General features: G+C 32.2%; 3 protein-coding genes and 1 long non-coding RNA gene across 7 annotated transcripts; 3 read left to right on the plus strand and 1 right to left on the minus strand.

The window, feature by feature from the left end:
• Positions 1-1,031: 1,031 nt before the first annotated feature.
• Positions 1,032-21,698, minus strand: Efa6 (Exchange factor for Arf 6). Of its 4 annotated transcripts, XM_071700838.1 has the most exons (14): positions 20,794-21,698; positions 13,884-13,950; positions 12,921-12,974; positions 11,408-11,768; positions 9,838-11,023; positions 9,049-9,293; positions 8,184-8,377; positions 7,847-8,039; positions 7,485-7,657; positions 7,136-7,352; positions 6,716-6,860; positions 6,032-6,175; positions 4,990-5,183; positions 1,032-1,263 (listed from the first exon to the last, which is right to left on the minus strand). In XM_071700838.1, exons 1-14 carry the CDS (start codon positions 20,953-20,955, stop codon positions 1,242-1,244), a joined length of 3,357 nt encoding a protein of 1,118 aa, XP_071556939.1. In that variant the 5' UTR covers positions 20,956-21,698; the 3' UTR covers positions 1,032-1,241. The 4 variants fall into 4 exon arrangements, with proteins under 4 accessions (XP_071556939.1, XP_071556937.1, XP_071556938.1 ...); XM_071700836.1 differs by having other exon boundaries at positions 1,032-5,183; XM_071700837.1 differs by lacking the exon at positions 20,794-21,698 and adding an exon at positions 14,665-15,296 and having other exon boundaries at positions 1,032-5,183.
• On the plus strand, positions 5,077-5,920 carry LOC139769612 (uncharacterized). The gene is made up of 2 exons (XR_011717607.1): positions 5,077-5,217; positions 5,434-5,920. It is a non-coding gene; the product is annotated as an uncharacterized lncRNA (long non-coding RNA).
• LOC139769609 (probable tubulin polyglutamylase TTLL9) lies at positions 16,189-17,534 on the plus strand. The gene is made up of 2 exons (XM_071700853.1): positions 16,189-16,398; positions 17,017-17,534. The coding sequence occupies exons 1-2, from the start codon at positions 16,340-16,342 to the stop codon at positions 17,204-17,206; spliced, it is 249 nt and encodes an 82-aa protein (XP_071556954.1). The 5' UTR covers positions 16,189-16,339; the 3' UTR covers positions 17,207-17,534.
• Positions 18,184-18,944, plus strand: LOC139769606 (probable tubulin polyglutamylase TTLL9). The gene is made up of 2 exons (XM_071700849.1): positions 18,184-18,411; positions 18,672-18,944. Exons 1-2 carry the CDS (start codon positions 18,184-18,186, stop codon positions 18,921-18,923), a joined length of 480 nt encoding a protein of 159 aa, XP_071556950.1. The 3' UTR covers positions 18,924-18,944.
• Positions 21,699-21,736: the final 38 nt, after the last annotated feature.

Below are 21,736 nucleotides of genomic sequence, written 5' to 3' on the forward strand. Positions count from 1 at the left end.
ATTTACAAATATATGTTTACAATGGCAGCAAATCAAGATATACAAAGAAATCATTTCTTTTAATTAATTTCCTAATTATTCAATGAATAAAACTAAACATGCTATCTCAAGTTTTCATAAAATAAAATTAAAAATTGTGTTAATATATATGTAAATGTAAAGTTCTGAAATTTGTGTGTGTGTGTGTGTGTGTGTGTGTGTGTGTGTGTGTGTGTGTGTGTGTGTAAAATTATGGAAGAAACGAAATATTTAGTAGAATGTATATAAATGCAATTCTTTGGCCTTTTTGTCGCATCCTAATGATTTAAATTTATTATTCGTCCATGTAGATTTATAAAATATTTATAAGGAATAATTTTGTATAGTTTTTGATGATACATGTTACTTTATTATAAGATTAGGAAGGAATTACTAATTTATGTTATCATCGCTACGTTGAAACAAATTTTGCATATTGGCAATTTCTTTTCAATTATTTAATTTTTGGTGCATAATATTTTGCTACAGTCAGTCTTAAATAATATTTCGCGTAAGTACGGAGAGAAATTCTATCCTTATTTATTATTTATCAAATCAATTACCTTTGCTAGGAAACAAGAAGATTGCCTAATCTTGCGAGGCAAGGTTTCAGTTGTCTTTTCCTTATCTTGGAATCTATAACGTATCCTGATTTTGTTTTCTTTGTCGCTTTGAAAAAATTTATATAATTAGAAAGAATAAAGATAGCCTATTAGTAAATTAAATTTTGAATTTGTCATAAAAAGAATGTTATAGAAAAACTTTTACAATAATTTGATTTTACTATCTTTCAAAAGCATATGACTTCTTCACTTATTTAAATTTAAGTATAAAATTATTTTATAATTAAATATTATTTATAAAAGAAGATATACCTATAATAATTTAATAAAAAATTAATATAGAAAATGCTTAAATAAACATAATTGTTGAAATCTTAAAATCCTGCAATCTTGTATTATTTATAACATATTATTATGAGAGCTATAGGAATAGGCAATAATTATCTCATATAACTTATAAATTATATTTGTTATTAACTAATAAACTAATAAATTTGATTGACACAGCCAACACAATCTTCATTGTTCCTTAAATATTATAATTTTTCAATGATTTTAATATTCGATTTAACAGCAAACTTTATTTCATATTTGCGCGAAAAGAAAGATGTCCTGAGTAACATCCTGAAAGCTGGATGTAACAATCTTGCTGGATCCTGTTTACGTTGCTGCCAGGTCAACTCTGTTGCATGCAACAAATGAATATGAATTTATTATAAACAAAAAAATTGTCGAATTTTTACGGAAATTTGACCGAAATTGCGGATTAATTTTAAAAAATTAATTTCAATTTCGGCAAATAGTTTTGTCAATTAAAAATGTTAAAATTGTTGTTAAATTATTAATAACGCATAACTACTTCTATTCTACTTACGTATTAATTTTATTATTACATTTTAGACTTTATAATTTCATATATACATAAAAAATGTATTTATATATACATAAAAATATAAATATTTCATATATACATAAAAAGTGATTTATCATAATTAATTATGAGTACTTGTAATTATGAATACTGTGTATGTTTGTATATGTACGTGCATGCATGCAACCATGCTTTAAAATTGATTTAAAAAACCATACAATATAGCAGAATATAAAAGCAACAAATAAATAAAATGATAAAATACGTACAACCAGTCTAATAATAAAGCTTTGATATAATCTTATACAATTAATAATATTGCTAAGACCAAGGCATGCAAAAGCTAATATATACACAAATAATTATTTTTATATATTATATATAATATATAAAAATATTTATATATATGTAAACAATTATTATATAATCATAATTATCATATTTTAATTTATAATTGTTTAAATAAAAAGGATTATTTCGTGTTCTAAAGAAAATAATCGGGTCTTTTCATAGAAATGCGAAAGACTTGAAGATCGTTGATCTTTATTATTATATTACGTAGTTTATAAGTGTTTGTTATGATGTATATATCCACATATATTACAGATTTATGTACAAGGAGTTCACTATAAACTATAAAATGACAATTTTCCCTAAAAGAACTTAGAAATAAAAAAACGAGAGACAGATAAAAAGAAAACTCTTGTAAATTAATAAATCAAAAAAAGAAAAAAGAAAGTAGAAAAAGAAAACAAAAGAGAAAAATTAAATGTAAAGAATTATCTCACAAAGATTTAATTAGAGAACTTAGGAAAATTTCAACAAGTTTTAATAAAAAAATAAAAATAAAAATGATATTAAAAAATAAAACTGAATAAGATAATTTGTCCTCTTTTAATTTTCACTTAATTTTATAAGTAAAGTGTGTACAGAGCATCGAGTTTTTACGTATACGATATATCATATATCGGCTAGAACATTCGTAGGTTTATTTTTCTTAAACAATAATTTATTTGTATAGTAATTTTTATTATATTCATATTTTTTCCATCCATAAATATACATATACATAAAAATATATATACATATATATATATGTGTGTATATATATATATACATATGTATGCGTATGTATATTATATATTATATATAAATCACTATATAATTTATATAGAAATTAAAAAATCACTATAATTTCATTATATATACTTTTATCTATTTTCTCAATCGTTAACTTCTCGTTCATTAGTAATTTAAAATCATTATGATAGAAACATCTTTATTATAATTGTCTAATTTTGACATATTAATATTGTATTTATATCCAACTTCTATTTAATTAAAATTGAACTTTATTGCCAAAATAAATATTTATTGCAAATATTTAAAATAGAATAACGCAACACAAATTGTTGTATAATTTAATCATTCAAAGTAATATTATTACATGTTATATAAAAAAACAGGAAGAAAAAAATTTAATTCTATTTAAATCAAATTTAATATTACATTTTTAATATATCTAAATATAAGAAAATTTGTTATATATATAATGTTAAACAAACATTTAGTTAATTAAGACTAAACATATAACAATTTTAATATTACATAAAGATTAGAGAAAAGAGAAGAAAGATAGAAAGAAAGAGAGAACAAGAAAAAGAGGAAGAAGAAATAGAGAAGAGAAAAGGATGGATAGGAGAAAGGTAGGAAAGAGAATTTTAGTTATCTTTAAATATAAAATATACATTTCATATAATTAATATCAATAAAAAATATATTTACACATAATATAATTTATTTAGTTTAAATAAAAAATATGGCATGCTTAATTTTACATCTATCTTTAATATAATATATATAAATTCTTAATTAATATTTGAAAGAAAAAAGAAAAAAATTTGTTTATGTTGCATGTAAAAAAACTTAACAAGATATTATCAAAAGCAACAAATATATTATTGCATATAATACAAAAAGCACAAAAAATTGCCCGAGTACAAAGTTATATAAATAAAAAATATATCAATTTAATATTTATGTCAAACCACATTAACAAAATAACAAATTTGTAAATATTTTTCTTTGCGTCATAAATGATGATTGACATATTTTCTTCAACATTCTATAACAGCAAATCGAAACGTGAAAATTTTCTTCTACCCAGTCTTAACAGCCTCTCAACTTTTATATATTTTTTAATTTGCATATTTAATATTTGTACGCAAACTAACAATATGGTGTAACAGCATAATGTTATCTCCATAAGTATTCTTTTGTACGCTGTCTTCAATAATAAAATAGAATTCATAGAAGATCAAAATGACATTCACTTTAAAGAAGAAATTAAAAAGAAGAAATAGAAGAAAGAAAATGAACAAAGGAAATAAAAGAGAAAAAATTTTAAAAGATTCAAAATTATTAACATTTACATCTAAATCTATAACTTTTAAAATTAAAATTTTATTGCAAAAAAAATTTTTTTTTTAAACCATTCTTTTATAAATCTCCCAATTTGATACTTGATATTCAAATGTTAAACTGTTAACTTAAATAATAAATTAATGATTCTGACTAAAGACTTTTGGAAAATAAAAAATTTTGACTTAAATTTTTTATATTGTATCAACATATATGATGTTATATCGAATACTTTTTTAAACGGAAATTATTTAAATTGAATTCTAGCTATACACAGTATTTTTAGGCATGTCATCTCTCTCTCAATGTACAATATATCTATATTGTTTCTTCGATATTTTATCGTAAATATGCTGCCTAGTAAATTTTATTTATATTTATCCAATTTTACATAAAGTATATTTTTATGTAAAATTAAACAGATAAGAAGTCAGGTTTGAAGGGATAAAATAAATAGATCCAATAAGAGCTAAAATAGCTACCGCAATTAGAAGACACGACAAAAGTATCAGTGGCGTTACTACTATTAAAATAATTAGAAAAAATTTTTTAAAGACAAAACTTTTATATTTTTGACATACTCTTACATAAAAAATCATTTTCTCTTTGGTTGTATTATTTTCGACATAACTATAATCTGATCGAATAGTTGCGCCACTGAATGGAGTGTACAATCAACAGTAAAATATTGTCTGGTTCAGATATAGCGAATAAAACTGCATTTGCATAAAACTTCTTCCTTTCAAAATTTCACTGTGTCTTCTTCTCCAACCAATCGGTCGGCTCAGGAAAGGGAAGAAATTCGATACAGCTGCAGTTCAACCTCACGACACTGAATAGGACAGTACTTTTGCTCTCGATTGTACGTTATAACACTTAATAACATCATTGGAGTGTGTGATGCGCTGCCGGATATATCGTTAGTTTGCGTCACTCGTGTCTATCGTCAAACATCAACGTCACCAGCACCAACACCAGCACCGGGGTCAGACTAGCCCACATAGGCCATAAGCATTGCGTCAACCAACATCACCACCGGCGGCATTATAGTCCTGATTGCCACCGTTCAGCAGATTGCGGCCACCGCCGCTGTAAATGGCGGTCCGGTAACTGTACCTATTAGTTGCGGCTGGTCGTTCGGGGACCGGCGGTGGTACTAGAGCCCCTTCTGCGTTTCCTACAACTCCAGTAGGTCCAAGTGGCGTGCCCTCGTCTACCTCGCCAATACTGCTTTCAACTAACGACGATTCCATCTCACTGAACGCCAGCCGGGAACGAAGAAGATAGGCATATGTCTTATACCGCTTCAGCTGGAACGAGGGTTGCTCTGTAGAGTATTATGAAGTGAGAGGATAATTTTAAATGGAATAGAAAAGGAAAATAGAAAAAGGAAATAAAAAAGGAAATATATATCCTTTCTTTATTTAAAAAAAAATCAAACATTAAGCTTTTCAATGATAATTTCGAGTAGAAAAGGCACTGAATAAATTATTAAATAATTGAATTGAATTCTCTAAATACTTGAATTTTTAATTACCACAGGCTTAATATTATTTTTAGACAAACCAATAGAACAAGATAGAAACCAATAAGAACAAGCATTTTAATATCTTCAAAGTTATAGGAATTAGAGAAAAATTGGTAAAAGGTTGCATGGGTAAAGAGGAAACCATCATATAAAGATGACAATTTTTCTATAAGTAGAATCACTTCGGAGAGGTAAAGGACACATTTGTTTTTTCAAACAAAATGTTATATTTTATAACTATCTTTTGATAATGGCTATTAAAAAATATATATGTGCGCACGCGCACGCATAGGAAGAGGAAGAAAGAAGTTAAAAAAAAATAAAATTATGATTAGAATAAAAGATAATAAAAATATAAATTTTTTATAAGATTGAAATCTTTTTAATCGTAATTTTGTGTTAATAGGAAATGTTTTTATGTCTAGATTTCTGAGTTTACATCTATACAAAATGTGAAAGTTTTGGGATAAAATAGGAAAAGTTTGATTCTTTCAATTAATAAAGAGACTTTTTTAAAGACTTTTAAAATTCTTTTTTAAAGGTTTCTTGTTAAAGATATTTTTCAGATAACTATTCAAAATTGTCAAGAAATTATTATATTACGATATGTTTCAATTGCTTAAAAGTTACCTCGTGATGCAAATATGCATCTTTTTCCTTATAATTTTGTACAGTGAGAGCCTTGGCACCTCTTTCCGGAGGATGCCGTCTGTGTTCTTCCAGTTCTGTTTCTAGCCTGTTGACCCTATCTTCATGGTCCCGCAACTGTTCTCTCTATTAACAAATTAATTTAATCCTCTTCACTTCCTTTAACTAAACAAATGAGAAAATTAATTTAATTCGAGGTATTTTTATAATTCTAACATCTCAAGATATCTCAGTTTAACTTCAATTTCCTAGATGCCGCAAATATTTATTAAACAATATAAACCCTTACATCATGATCACTTGAAATGTTATCTTAAATAATGTTTTCGAAAAATAAATTTCATAGATTTTCAAAGTTCAATTTCAAGGGGCCGATAAAATGACAGAAAAGTAATATTTAATTAGATTTTTTCAAGGTTATTTTCATTTTTTAAATTAAATTATTAATTTTTTGTTATAACAATCTTTACTATAATACGACTCTTCTGAAGAATTCCGATACTCGATTTAAAATTAATGTATCGTTCATAAGTTCATTAATTAGCGAGATTTAAAAATCTGATACATGTACAGGCTGGCGTCATAAATATCACCGCTCCTTTATCCAGGCAATAGTTAAGAAAAATTTAAAGCTAAAAAAAAAAGAGATATCTATGGGATACTCACAGAATTTAATTTGGTATGGCTACATGGCAGCAATGGACGCTGAAATTTACGCTGAGACCCAACAGCACCTGCGAGAGGCTGACATGAAAAGCTGGCGCATACGAAATTGATGGTATCAATCCATGATTGCAGCTCCTTCGAATCACTGCAGAAATATCAGTACATTACGTCATTATTTCCTAAACTCAATTCAAATTAAAAGTTAAAATGAAATTAAAATTAAACCATATAATCATAACAGTTAGAATTAAAATTTTAATAATCATAAATTATAATTTGACGGTTAAAGACATAATTCAATCAATTTAAAATTCAATTTAAGTTAAAATTCAATTAAAATCTTTATTATGAATATTTTATATATTATTTTATTTTAATATTAAAAAGAAATTTTCTGAACTTGACATACGAAGTACCAACCTGGTCTGAAAGAGATACTCAGCCTGGTCGGCAGTTTGCAACCGAAAAACATGCTGTTTCTTTGTATAATCGGTCGCTTTAGTAGCTAATGCATGATGAATACGTATAGCATTGTGTAAACTGTCGTTACGGAAGCCGTGCTCATCCTTGTGCAAGTATAGCACGAGCTCACGCAATGTACAATAATACATCTTCCATCCACGTTTGCCAAATGGAGCTATGTAACATTTTATACGAAAAATATTATAAGAGATATATGGGAAAGACATAATATACAAGATTATATAACATAAGATAAATGCTGTAGTTAATATATTTTGTTGTAAGAGCTAACATAAGAATTTCATACTTTTTTTGCCATTGGAGTCATAACAGCATTTACGCATAACATAGCCCTTTTTGAACTCCGTAGCGCCCGTGATATTTGGCACATCGAGAAATGGATTTCCAGTCCCGGCGATTGCCGCCGTACCATCGCCTTGCTGAATTGCTTGGTTCGTCGCTTCATCCCCTTCTTCGTCCCTAAAACAATGGAGAACGTAGAGCTGAATTTATTCGAAAAATATTTGAACCAAAGAGTTTAGTTATTATACACTTTCTGAAAGAAATCAATATATTCCAACTTTTATTTTAAAAGAAACTATTAATACTAATCACAAAGAATTTAATTAATTACTATTCTAAAGAAGATAAATTTATAACGTCACTTACAGAGCCCACTCGAGAGGAAAGGACTTGATGGCATTGTAAAGCTGCTTGAGCACTTCGCGTGGAAAGTTATCGCCATCGTTGAGCTCCGACAAATTCTCAATGAATTCTGAGCACGACATTTTCCTGCCAATATTTTGACCGTGCAAGTCTGTATTAAGCAGCATTATCGCGCAAGTCAATGTGTGAACTGCATCTAAATAAATATTATTTAATAAGTTTAACCTATGTACATGCGGGAGAAAAAAGAACATATTAATAATCTTAGATAAATATTACTCAATAATATTCTAATTTACGAAATACGCAGCTAATAATATATATTCTAAAACGCACTCACCTTGGGAATTAAAACTACCGGGATTGCAGTCCAAATATCTTTTGGAAAAGTGTACTAAGACTCTCTCTCTTTCTTGAGTCTCTCCTGTCAAACAAAATTGAGCGAGAAATTTTCTGAGAGCCATGTCCAGTGTGTCTCGTTCAAAGTTAAAGTAGCGCAGGTACTCCTCCGCCACAGCTTTGCTAAAATCGTTGCTACAAACACAAAACACATGACATATTCATAATACCGATATTTTTGAAATTTGTCACATTTTATGTACAATTAAGGACGTTCTCCGGTCCTTATACTAGAGAAAATCGATTTTCTTTAGATTTTCTTGAAACTGTGAATATACGTTAATTTAGGTGTGCTTTATGCGTGGTATAAATTTCAGTACCTCTTCCGGTATAAAAAATCAAGATACTGAGCCTCAAAGTTTCAATTTTTACCAAAAAAATTTTTTAATTCAATTTTTTTTAATTTTGGCATTTTTTCCTTATAGAACTCGACGAGAGGAGCAACTTTGGTCCTTTTGACCAACCTCGTATCTCTTACCGTTTGGCCTGGAAAACCTTTTCATTAGTAAAAGTTGAAACTTTGAGGCTCAGTATCTTTATTTTTTATACCGGAAGAGGTACTAAAATTTATACCACGCATAAAGCACACCTAAATTAACGTATATTCACAGTTTCAAGAAAATGTAAAGAAAATCGATTTTCTCTAGTATAAGGACCGGAGAACGTCCTTAATGATGGATTCTTTTAAACATTTTTGAATAACTCAATTATACAAAAAATCGAATTTTTGTTTGAATTATTTCGAGAGAAAAATCGGAAATTCTAAAGTCTTAAAGGATCCAATCAGGAAAACAGAAAAAGCTTACTTTTTGCTTAGATGTCTAGAGACATCAGACTTTTTAAAGCCATCTAAGGAATAGAGACGTTTGGCCAATCGGATCGCGGAGGGCAAATCTACCGCTTTCGGACTGTAGTGGAAACTGTGCAAACTTTCGATATCGCTCTCTTCATCCGCTGATTGCGGCGGCGACGCGCCACTTCCATGTCCCTTCTGTTCGTCGCATATTCCAACAAGTAAAGCCTCCCTCTCGTCTTCGCTCTCTTTCAATTCCTAAATTCGATAATGAGCAAATAAATAATAATATATAATTACTGCACAACAGTAATAAATTAGAAATCAGCAAAACTTATTTTATTTTTAAAATTATTATCAGTAAAAATTAATCTTTTGATTATTAAGAAATTTAGTGAAAATGTCCAAAATGAACAAATTTAAAAGATTTTTTGTGCAAATAAAATTTAATGTGTGTGTGTGTGTGTGTGTGTGTGCGTGCACGCGCGCGCGCGCACGTGTGCATGCATGTGCGTTATGAAAATAATGTTCAAGATTTATAGGATAAATAATATTTTAGCTGAATTAAAAATGCTTAATAAACATAGAAAAATCAATTCTTTTACAGTTAAAAGTAAATATGTGTGTTAGAGTTAGAAGTGTATATGTGTCTTGTCTTTTAACAAATAATATTATAGAATTTTGTTTACATTATTACTGCATCTTGTCACAAAATTTGCATTGTTCTAATAGCACCAGTAAAATAATAATAATTTAATTTAATTTATTCTAAATAAAATTTGATGAAATTTCATAATATTACCTGATAACCTACACATTCGGGTGTCACAGATCCTGTGATGACTCCAGGAACCCCTGGAATTCCAGGTTGATTTCGCTGCAAATTTTGGGATGCAACAGGCTGCCCTAGTTCCCCAATGGGATTTCCTCTTCTCCTCGCCTGCCTGGGACTCGTGTTTCTTGGAATCTCCTTGTCTGGTCCTTTCACCTGAATCACTATTCTATGTTCTCCAGCATCCTGAGGATTAGCCTTCAGTCTTCTCTGAGGTGGTTCACTCGCCAGAATGGTGGAATCGCTGTCGCTGGGATCGCTGACCATCATAATATCCCTCGCGCTGAGAATGTCCATTGTTTCTTCATCGTTGTAGTCGGGACTGGACATGTTGCTGATGGCCTCCGACTGGCTGAAATCGCCGTTAGCGGGGAGATGACCTCCCGGGGTGCTGGAAACCCCGGGAACAGTTTGGGCCGGAGGGAACCTACGGGAACCAGAGTTGGAGGACATAACAGAGGACGAGACGGAGGTAGGGGAAGCAGGGGACAGAGAACGCTGTGGGCTCGTCGAAGAGGATGATGAGGACGAAGACGAAGATGAGGAACCGCCGTTTTGGCAGCAGGAAACAGCTGGTGAGCTAACAGGCGCGTTGTAAGTCCAGACGATTCGCTCGTTTGGCATTAGGCCTTCTGGCCGTGGATCTAGCAGCGTGTTCAGGCTTGAAGTAACATCGTCATCGATGTCGATATCCACAGCGCTCATCGAGGGATCTTTCTGGAACTGCAAATGGTCTTCCGATCGCGAAGTACGCACGAAACCGAAACTTGAAGGAGTATTCTTGCCCGGATCGACTTGGACCAAGGCCCCCGAAGTGCTTTGCACTCCGTCGCGTCTAGCAGCGCCTACGGGTGATGTACTGGCCGAGCTGGAAGTTTTATAGACGCTTCCTCGATGATGATGGTGCTGGTGTGCCAGCTGGGTCTCATTGGGACTGCTGGGTACCGAGTTATGATGATGGTGATGATGATGATGATGATTGTGGTTGTGGTGGGCACTAGTGGTGGTGATGGTGGTAGTGGTGTGCTGATGATTGGGATTGTACCTAAGGGAGTCCACCTTTCGCTGTTGATGCTGCTTAGGCAGCAGATTACTGCTCTGTTGTGTGCGGGAGAGATTTAGCATCAGGTCACCGGTCATCATGTACGCTTCAAACCTAACAAATAATAAGCTTCATTACTAATGCGAAATATTAATAAGAACATTCTTTGACATCACAGATGATTTATCATGGATTCACAGATGAGTAAAGAAGTCGAAAAAGAAAAGGGAAGAGAAAAAAAGATAATATTAGTTGTAATTTAAAAAGAAAAGAAAAATTAAGCCAAGTCGCTTTACCATATTGTCGAAATTCTATATCTTTTTTTCTATATTTCTGTTGCACTGTTTCCCCAATACTTTGTCATTTAGTCAAGCGTGTAATAAAAATGTAATTGTGCGCACAATCATTTTGACATGATTGAAATCGAAATAAGAGTGACTATGTTCGAATAAATGCGATAACAGATGATTAAAACTGCGATTTTATTGCAATTCATACCGAGGTGTATTTTTCTGTCGTGAGAATTTGTCGGCGGACAGAGGCTCCCATTGGGTCCGTTCTTCTTCCTTAAAATGGTCCACAGGTGGCAAGAGTGCCTCTAATTCCGATGAAAGAGAGGCATCACTGCACGAGCCGTTGCTCCTCGTTGTCGCTGCAGGCGTCGGTGTCAGCATTGGCGAGTCTATGGACATTTCTGGTGTGACTGGCATCTTCTTCAGTTCCTTCTTCTCTACATTGCTGGAAGCGACGATGTTCTTGGGATTGTTCGCCAAGACATCTTTTGAAGATTCTGTACCTTCATCCTTCGTAGGTTGTCCGGGGGAAAGAAGGCGACGAACATGAGCCTTCACCGCAGGATCTGCGTAATTTTTTTCTTTTTAACATCTAAATCTTTATTACGTTCTATATTACGTTATTTTATTGTCATTACACCTAAAATATTGCGCTAAATATATTTTTTATCAAGTCATGTTCGGTAAAAATAAATTTGGTGTTTTTAGCGTAAAATTATCTTCAGCAAAAATTTTGATGAAATTTTCCAATTATTTCCAATATGTGTTTGTAATTGAAACAAAATTCTATTAGAATCTATTTGAAATTAATTGAAGAATACTAATTTAAAGCTATTCAATATAATTTTATCATCTTGTTTAATTAGAAAAACAGGTTTTTTTTTAATTGCACATAACTTAAAAACTTTAAGTATTCCTTGACATTTTTGTTAAAAAAATTGAGAATTTATCTCAACGCTAGAGAATTGGTAATCTTCATGATTTACTATATAATTAAAATTATAATCATCATAAAAAAATGAATTGCCATTATTACCAGTAAGTAGTTACAAATTGATTGATAATAAAGATATTAATGAAAACGTTCTACGAAAATTATGGAAGTTGTGAAAAAATGGAGGAAATGTTCTTTTAAGCGAAGCATAAGGGATCATTGAAATTGTCTGACATCAAATTGTTTGTTATTATTATTATCAGGCAAAAGATTAAAATTAGCAGAGTTTAATAAATTCGTTAATTGAAACTAATAAAGATAATAAAAAATAATAATAAACAATAAAAATGGCAAACAAAAAACATAAAAGCGTCCCTTGAAAGATCAATGTAATCGTCTGACAGAAAATCGTTTGTCGTTCTCGTGCATCGTTTGAAAGCCGCTCGTGCGGATAATCACGCGTCCTTGGTCATCGGCCATCCCTTTCCGTGGAGTAGGTGCGTAACTTTTTCTGTTTATCGCGTTACCCGCGATGGTTATTACAGCGTTAATTCTATTATTACTACAGTTTGAGGTTCAAGAACGTGTGTAGACAATGATCTATCATTAGATAGCTTACGATCGTAAGAGTTCAGCAGCCTCGTGAATACATAATCAATTTGCATTTATAGTATAAACGACGTTTGAATGATATATGTATACAAAATCATAAATTTTATATAGAAGATTAATATGTAAGCTTTTGTAAATTATTGGTCATGCATTATTAAGAGATCTCACTTACCCCTTCGCAGCTTCAGAGTAACGGGATCTGAAGACAGTCGTAGACATTTCAATACTAAAACAAATCAATAATAAAACAAATTAACTTTTAAAATAATTAATTTTAAAATCAGAATTTATATTTTCTTCATTCCTTCCTCTTTTCCACTCGTTTCTCTCCTTCCTTTCCACACAATTCCTTTTTTTCTCTTTCGTCTTTATATATATTACATTATTTTGTTACATATGTATACTTTTTATCTCTCCAATATAAATAAATAAATAAATAATAATGTATGATTCTAAAATGTTGTATTATTTTCTATGGAGTACAAGGAAATTCATCTAACTTAAAATTAATATAATAAAGATAATTTGGAATTTATGTATCATGGAATTTATATGTATCATGTACATAATTCAATAAAATTTTATATAATTTTTAAATTATTGTTACAATATAATTAATTTAATTAATTACATATTTTTAACAAATTATCTTACAGATTCTGTTCTCTGAAGTATTATCAAGTTCTATTTCGATGGTCATGTCCAATTAATGGAATCAAAATTCTAATTAAAAATCCATCAGAATTACATTATTGAATTATGTTGGGTTACATGTTGAATCATATTGCCTTAAGTGACGTTTAATTTATATAATAAATGACAAAATATAAATATAAAAAGAAAATCGACTCTCAAAAGCGTGAAAAAATCGCAATTATTTTGTTTTTTATCATTTATATTTTAATTAATATATAAAGAGGATAATATAATTCGTTAAAAAATGTAATAGATTTTAATAATTCTTAGTATATACAAACATACATCAGATACTTTTTATATTATTATTGTATTTTATATTTAAACTCGCAATTGCGAGAGAGTGATGATAAAACAATAATAATAATTGAATTCAAATTTGAAGAATCATCGTGTATTAAAGATCAAGAAGTAGATTTAGTAAATATAATATTTTTACCTTCTTTCGTACTGAATCGATTGACATCAACTTCGTTCACCCTGAGTATAACATCACCAGCTTCGACCTGAAAAAATCAAGCAGAAATCATCTCTATAAAAAATATACATTATATAAACAGTATATTCGTATTTCAGCACATATGTATATATCTTTGTTACATATCGAGTTCGTTATAATAATTAAAGAATGATGACACCTTTGATATGATAATAACATATTTTTAAATAATGATATAAATATTAATCTATGCATATCGATATATTTTGACGCACAACCGATTGAAAACGCATACGATCGCCGTTGCGTGAAAGCCTGAAAGCAAGTCCTGTTATGAAATTACATTGGAGGCAAGAAAAGTTCAATGAAAGGATACTAGTTTATCTGCACCAGTTGCTTTACCAGTAAACAGTATGACATTTGTTCAATCTTTATAAACAAAGATATTCTATTGACTATTCTGTGTTATAGAACAGAAATGCAATTTTTATGGAATTAAATATAATGATTAATTTTCAATAATATAGAAGTTTTTATAATATTTAATTTAAAGGTGACGTTTAATCTTCAGAGATAAATTGATGATATATGTTAATATATAACATCAATTTTTTAACTAAAAAAATACGTGATAATAATAAATGAGATAACAATTAGTGACAACAGCACAAATCACAATCTTTTCCAAACACGTCGTCAATTGTTTTATTAACTTAAGTGTCTCTTTTCTTATGTTACATAATTATTTAGATGAATTCTCACACAAAGTTACGAGATTTACCTCACAGAGTGCCATGTACTCAACGTAATCATATCTATCCCTTTCAGAACATCCACTCAGAAAGAAGTCAAAAGGTCGCAAACAGCACGACAGGCAGGATGCGAGTTTGGGCATTCGATGCACACGTTAGGATACGATTCCGAATTCTTTATTCACACATTGAAAGAGCACTGACCACTCGCAACCGATAAAATGCGACTGATCGAATGCGTGTCGGAACGTGAAGCTTTCGGCCAGTGGCCAATTGTATTTTCGGATCCGCGATGACATTGACTTTCTTCCCGCTGCCCTCTAATCCGTCCTCTGTTAGAGTATTGGACCATTATATAGACCAGAACACACAATTTGTTGCAACTTTATAACAAAATTAAACAAGACGTGTGCTTATATAAACGTTTATTCAAGTGCAAAATCCATCCGTGAAATAAAGCCAGTTAGCGCATCATAAATCTTTTTAAGCTTCTTTTTAGGGAAAGAGGTGGTAGAAACCACGAGATACCAAATGTATATTAATTAATAAAAATTCTCTTGCAGATGGAAATTTAATTAAAATTAAAAAAATTGAATTAATATTACAAAATTTTATGTAATATTATATTTTTTTAACCAAATTAATCCCAATATTAATATAAAATAAAAACTCATCACAAGAAGCTCAAAGGAGATCAAAGAAGAGTTAAATCTCTGAAAACACACTGTATAAACTAATAATAATAAATGAGCATCATCTTCAATATGTGTCTGAATAGTCGTTCAATCATCTTGATACACCACGAATAATATGCAAAAGATATCGGAGGATTCACGGATTACCCCTTCGGAGACTGAAACGACCAAATTATCTAGTGGGGGAAAAAAGCCCTGCGACTTAAAAAAAAAGCAGATTTCTGAAGATAAAGTTGTCAAATTTCGTTGTGATTTTCCTTCTACGCAAGTTGAAGTAATGTTGGCAAGAGGTTGGGCACAGGTAATTTTGTCAAGTTTTTGATATTACACGGAATCTCTATATACAAAATACCATTTAATAAGAAAGACATTTATTTAATGATACACATACAGATGAAGGAAGAGGAGAGAGAAAAAGTTATAGATTAGCATTAATTGATGTAATATAGCACCTACACACCACTACAAATAGATTTCGAATATGACATAATTAAATGCTAGAAGCTCTAAGATACTGTAAATAGATGTTAAAAATATTGGATAATTATAAATATAACCATGGATAATCGTATTTACACACGAGCAAAGTGATGAAAAATAAAAAGCGAATACAATATTTAAGCTTGAGATATATCTGTATAATACCATACAATACCATCTGTATATCCTGAATTATAAACATCTTCCGATCTTTATTACTTTCAAAGTTTAAAATTTGTAGTGGTGAGAGTGTCAGATTAGTGAAGGTAATTGGAACGTTGCGTCTTTCTTCTTTGAGATAGTCGACCCCGAAGATACTAGCTGGCACCTGTGGTGGTGCGAAACAGGGGATGTGCTGCGACAGGCGTTGGACGGGGATCGGAAGAAGCTGCGTCCTTACCAGCGGGTGCCGCATTTCCGTAACCACTATGAGCTCACGCGGAAGAACTACCTGTACCGCAATCTCAAACGCTATAGAAAGGCTCTCATAAGGGCTGGAAAAACAGCCGAGGCTCGCATCAGCGATGCCATGCCTGTGACCTTCGAGCTGCCTAGCGATTACCGGATGTTCGTCGAGGAATATCACAAGTAAAATTATTTGGTATTTATTATTTACTTTTTATTTATTATTAATTAGACAGATATTATTAATTGGATTAATTTTAATTTTAATCTTATATTCTTTTTTGTAAATGAAGTTTATCACTATCCTACCTAACTCTTACGATTTTATCGTTATCGAAATATTATATTTGATCAGAAGTTCTTATCGAGAAAAATATCACGAGCAAGAAATAAATATCGATACGCGATATTGATATTTTAAGGATTTTTAGATTATATAGATGTATTTCATGTAAAAAGAAACTTTTCATGTAGTTCTTAAATATATTTATTCAAAATATTATAAAATTCATGTATCTGCACAATTTCCATGGTAAACTTTTAAATTTTTTACATTTGTACGCACGCACACGCACACACACACACTAAATATATTTTCGTAATGTCAAATTTTATTATATTTATTATGTATATTCCAAAAAATCTGCAAGAATTCTGGTTTACACAATACATTTTGTATTCTTCGTATTCAAATAAAAATGTGAAAGAAATTTTAGAGATAAAAATACGATCCGAGTATATAGTTATGTGGGGTTAAAATTATGGAGTTAAAATCAATGAAATAATAAATGATGATCGTAGGCAACAAGGAGCTACGTGGATCGTCAAACCAGTAGCGAGATCGCGAGGCAAGGGTATCTTTCTGTTTAGGAAGCTGAAGGATCTTGCGGAATGGAAAAGCAGAGGGGCTAAGTCGCAGCAATCGGGAATTCCAACTGAGATTTATGTCGTTCAAAAATACATAGATAATCCTTATCTCGTCGCAGGTTAAAATTCAGATCTTTTAATTTTCAGTATCGATACAATCAATAATTTAGATGTATTAATTAATAATTGTAATTTCAACAGATCGAATGTATTCACATTTTTGGATATCGTATATTTAATATTATTTATATTAAATATATATACAATAATATAATTAATATTATTACAATAAATAACATAAATTAAAACATATTTTATTATAATATAAATTATAATAAAAGTTATACATGTAGTTGAAAAATTAAAATCATGAAATTCAAGTGTGCGAGCGCGCTTGTGTACATAATTAAATTTCATGACTATTAATTCCTCATTTTAAGTAATGACTGAAAACTGAATATTTAATTGTTTTATATATATATATATTTTATATATATATATATACTTTATTAATACTTTATATATACTATACATATACGTTATATATAATTTTATATTTTGTTAATTATTGCTAATTGATGTTAGGTATTAAAGTAAAATTGTGAACTAATTCCATTGTAGGTATCTTGAATCCTTTCAACATCATCTCATTTATTTTGCAATAAAATTTAAATCCTTGATTTCAGGGCGAAAATTCGATCTACGGATTTATGTATTGGTGACATCATTTCATCCTTTGAAAGTGTGGCTGGCCAGAGAAGGTTTTGCCCGTTTGTGTGGCCAATTGTTCGATCTGGAAAACATTGACGACAACAGAGTGCACTTGACGAATACGGCAATACAGTTGAAAGCAAGTCAGAATGCCGAGGGTATCTCTTCGATGAAAGGCAAGAACGGGGAATGGAACTGCAAATGGGCATTGAACAAGCTCAGAGATTATTTGACAGCTTATTATGAGGGGGAAGTGATTGAAAATTTGATGCAACGCATTGCAGGTATTCATAAAATTATCAAACTGTTATATGTTAATAATATTTGACGAATACTTTAATCGCTTTATACAATTTATCTTGGTTTGTGTAATATGAATGTATCATATCTATGTTTATTACAGGTGTAATAATGGGGAGCCTACTGGCAGTACAACCAGCCATGATGCAGGATCGCAACTGTTTCGAACTCTATGGCTACGATATATTGCTCAGCGATGATCTGCGACCTTGGCTATTGGAAATTAACGCATCCCCAGCTTTAACGGGCACCGACAACGAGGATCAACGTCTGAAATCCGATCTGGTCGACGACGTTCTCAACGTCCTCGACTTTGAGGTATCAACAATCAAATTTAAATTCTTTATACATATATTATTATGCATACTGTATATAGCTAATAATAAAAATATTTATATATATTTATATTTTTTTATACATTTGGATATATATATACACTTGTAATTATTTTTTATATTTAATATATTTTATATGTTTTTGATTAAAACATTTTCAAAATATTATAAAATGGATATTAAATAAAAGTTTAAAATTTTTTAAGACATTTCGCATAAATAAATCGATAATTTTGTTTGGAGGGTCGCTTCAGCGGACACGAGACCAGAATCGGAGGGCTGGATCTGCTCTGGAACGACGGACCAGTTTGGACCAGCTGCCCATACCCCGGCATTCGCACGGATGCAGTTTCCAATGATCTCAAGAGGCTCAACATCTTTCTCGGAGCGATTAATGATCGTCAAAAGCAACTCTCTTTATTAAGAAGTCAGCTGATTGAAAAACGTAAAGCAGGCCAAAATTACTCTCCCATGGTGCAATATTGTTTAAAATAAACTCAAACAAATTTTAAGATCGTCAATGTTTAAATTATATTTTAAAAATTTATTAATCGACAATTTCAACAATTCATTACCCTTAGCCTCAATTATTACCTCAATATTTTTTACGTAGTTGATATACTTGATATTTGATATCCACAAAATTCGCTCGTGAAATTTCTGACTTCTCTTCTGAGTTATTAAATATTATTCGCAAAACTGTGCCGCTACGCAGAAAGAATGCAGCTGGTGCACTCTCGCTTTTACATCACATATCTTGTATTCGTCATTTTTTTCTTCGTTTCCAGCGTCAAAACTAAATTTAGCCCAAGACTTGCGCGACTTCGTAACCACATTAACCAGTCTTTTCTACTTGATTATATCTAAATGTTGTTTAAATCATTTATTTATGACAGCAAAAGTATCTTGATTACGTTCTCATTTATTTGTTTTTTCTTTATCATAGATTATACATAAGCAATATTGATACATGAGCAGAGATAAACAAATCTATTTTTTTATTAAAACTTAACATTCAAGTTTTTATTTTCTCACCAAAAATTGTAATTAATTTTAAAAAATCACTACTTAATGCTACCAATTTGAGAACTTTAAACTTAAATAAATAATTTAAGATTTCCAATTGTAAAACTCAAATAATAATTGTAACAAATAATAAAAATTGAACTTAACAAGAGTATTATTATTGTGCCATTATAAATTTATATTTATAACGCGTTAAGGATGACAGCTTACGAGAAAACAAATAATAAGCAATATTTTAATTCTAATTAATTATTGATTGTAGAATCCTAGATTCCGTTGGAAATAATATATCTTATTTTTACTTGGAGTATCGCAAGTGCTTAGGTGCTTAGGTTGTACTTAGGACTGTCGATTCTCATTCATGTACGTATATCGAGTGCTTTTTAAAGAACGTTGAGAAGAGCCTTCTTCAAGTGCTAAATTTCATTCTTCCTCTTTACAAAAGCATAAGTTGTTGGAAAAAAAACAGCTGTAAGCTGCAATATTTTACGTATTCTAAGGACACGCTTAAATTGTCTTCATCTATTTCCAGCCAGTGGTGGAAAAATGCAATTTTTTTCTCTTCGAGTCAGTATCGTGGAGCTCGTATGTAAAATACCTTATGAGAAGCTCTCATTTCTTGCACTTCAATTCACTCGTTTCAATGCTTATCGATGAACAGCACGTAAATATCGACTTTAAAACAATTGTAGCGTTTATTTATAAAGAATAATCTCACCTATACATCGTAGGCGCGTGAAAACTTAATATTTCTCTTATTTATCGTTAATCCTTTGTTACATTTATATTATATTGAATAAATCCATTATTTTCTTTATTTATAAAGATAAATTTCCCACTCTAGAGCAGGGAAAATCAATCTTGCGAGAATTGTAGCATCTCGCGTGTTACCAATCGATTCGCGAGTATCAATTTCTCAAACTGGGTGCACACAAAAGTGATATTGTTAAATTGTTTATCCTAAGGTTACAAGGTTTAATTTCCAATGATGCAGATGTAGGAAAAATCGTTAATCATCGCGCTGTTTTATATTCTTAAGAATCAATTTCCCATGCCGTAGTTATGCCGTAAGGGCGTAAGGACAACCGTATGAAAATCGTTGTTTCATTTATTTGGGGGGGAGGGGGGGGGGAGGGGGAGGAAAAAACGCGTACCATCGCGCAAAAATCGATCGGGCGAGAATCGTTTATCCGTAAGGATCAATTTCCGATGGGAGAGGTAGGCGAAAATCGTCCTTACGACGCGGACGCGGACGCGAACGCGACGGCAAGCACCGTTCTACACTCTACAGCCGGAGCCGTCCTGTAACTCTAGTGGACTAGTGTAAAGTGTAACTCACCTTGCCGCTCCTGGCCGCCGGTGAGTTTTCGACGATGTCGTAGATGACGTGGGCGGCCGGCAGGCCTTCCGACGCCGAGGCGCCGAGCAAGGAGAAGCCGAAAGAGCCGCCGGAGCCGGAGTCGCCGCGGCACAGGGTGACCAGCAGCTCCTCCTCAGACATCACGGCACATTGATCCTCACCTCTTCGCTGTCATTTGCCGTAATGTCACGTTTTCACAATCTCACACACTCTCTCCCTCTCCCTCTCCCTCTCCCTCTCTCTCGCACCTTTGCACTTCCGATCGAGGAGGTAACGGGTATAGGGCGCACCTTCCTTATTTAGGTTATCCTCGCCCTCCGCGCTTCTGTCTTCTGTCACCCGACAACTGTGAACTGTGTATCTATCACTCGGGGCAGTCGGGGCAGTCGGGGCACGCACACCCACGCGCGGGACGGGGAAGCGCCCACCCCCCTACCGCGCGCCGCACTGCGAACGATCGTCGGTCGCGCACGGTCACGGTCTCTCTCGTTCTCATTCGACGCCGCGAGCAGCCGCGAGGCGCGAGGAAGAAAGGAGATACGGCGACTGCTGCTTCGAGCTCGAGCTTCGAGCTTCGAGGCTCGCGGCGGCTCAGCCCGCACGGCACACGCGTGCGCCACTCGCCACTCTTCTCTCGCGAGACTCGTCACTCGCGACTCGCGGTCGCCCGTCGCGGTAGAAGAGACCTCGGACGACTCGGACGGCAGAGCGAACTGGAGACTGGAGCTGGAGACTGGAGACTGGAGAGCCTGGAGACGCGACTACGGACGTACGGACGCGACGCCGTGTATACAGCAGCGTCGCGGATCGCGGATCGCGGATCGCGGCGAAAGACGCGCGAGTACAAATAATAATAACAACTTTCTCACCTGGCCGGTGGACAACCCGCAACTGATTAAGCGAGCGCGCGGCGCCACCTGCG

The sequence above is a fragment of the Temnothorax nylanderi genome, unplaced genomic scaffold (assembly GCF_030848795.1).
Source record: "Temnothorax nylanderi isolate EJ_2023f unplaced genomic scaffold, tnyl_v1.0 TNYL_tig0023_pilon, whole genome shotgun sequence".
In the NCBI taxonomy this organism is placed as follows: Eukaryota; Metazoa; Arthropoda; class Insecta; order Hymenoptera; family Formicidae; genus Temnothorax; species Temnothorax nylanderi.

What these genes read in the sequence shown, in the direction of transcription:
- LOC139769606 (XM_071700849.1), top strand. Translation starts at nt 18,184, where the DNA reads ATGTTTATTACAGGTGTAATAATGGGGAGCCTACTGGCAGTACAACCA. An exon ending in TCAACGTCCTCGACTTTGAG is followed by an intron (nt 18,412 to 18,671) that starts GTATCAACAATC and finishes TTTTGTTTGGAG; the next exon opens with GGTCGCTTCAGCGGACACGA.
- LOC139769609 (XM_071700853.1), top strand. Translation starts at nt 16,340, where the DNA reads ATGCCTGTGACCTTCGAGCTGCCTAGCGATTACCGGATGTTCGTCGAG. An exon ending in TTCGTCGAGGAATATCACAA is followed by an intron (nt 16,399 to 17,016) that starts GTAAAATTATTT and finishes TGATGATCGTAG; the next exon opens with GCAACAAGGAGCTACGTGGA.
- Efa6 (XM_071700836.1), bottom strand. Translation starts at nt 20,955, where the DNA reads ATGTCTGAGGAGGAGCTGCTGGTCACCCTGTGCCGCGGCGACTCCGGC. An exon ending in GCCATACCAAATTAAATTCT is followed by an intron (nt 6,176 to 6,715) that starts GTGAGTATCCCA and finishes ATTTGTTAATAG; the next exon opens with AGAGAACAGTTGCGGGACCA. An exon ending in ATGCATATTTGCATCACGAG is followed by an intron (nt 5,184 to 6,031) that starts GTAACTTTTAAG and finishes CCCTCGTTCCAG; the next exon opens with CTGAAGCGGTATAAGACATA.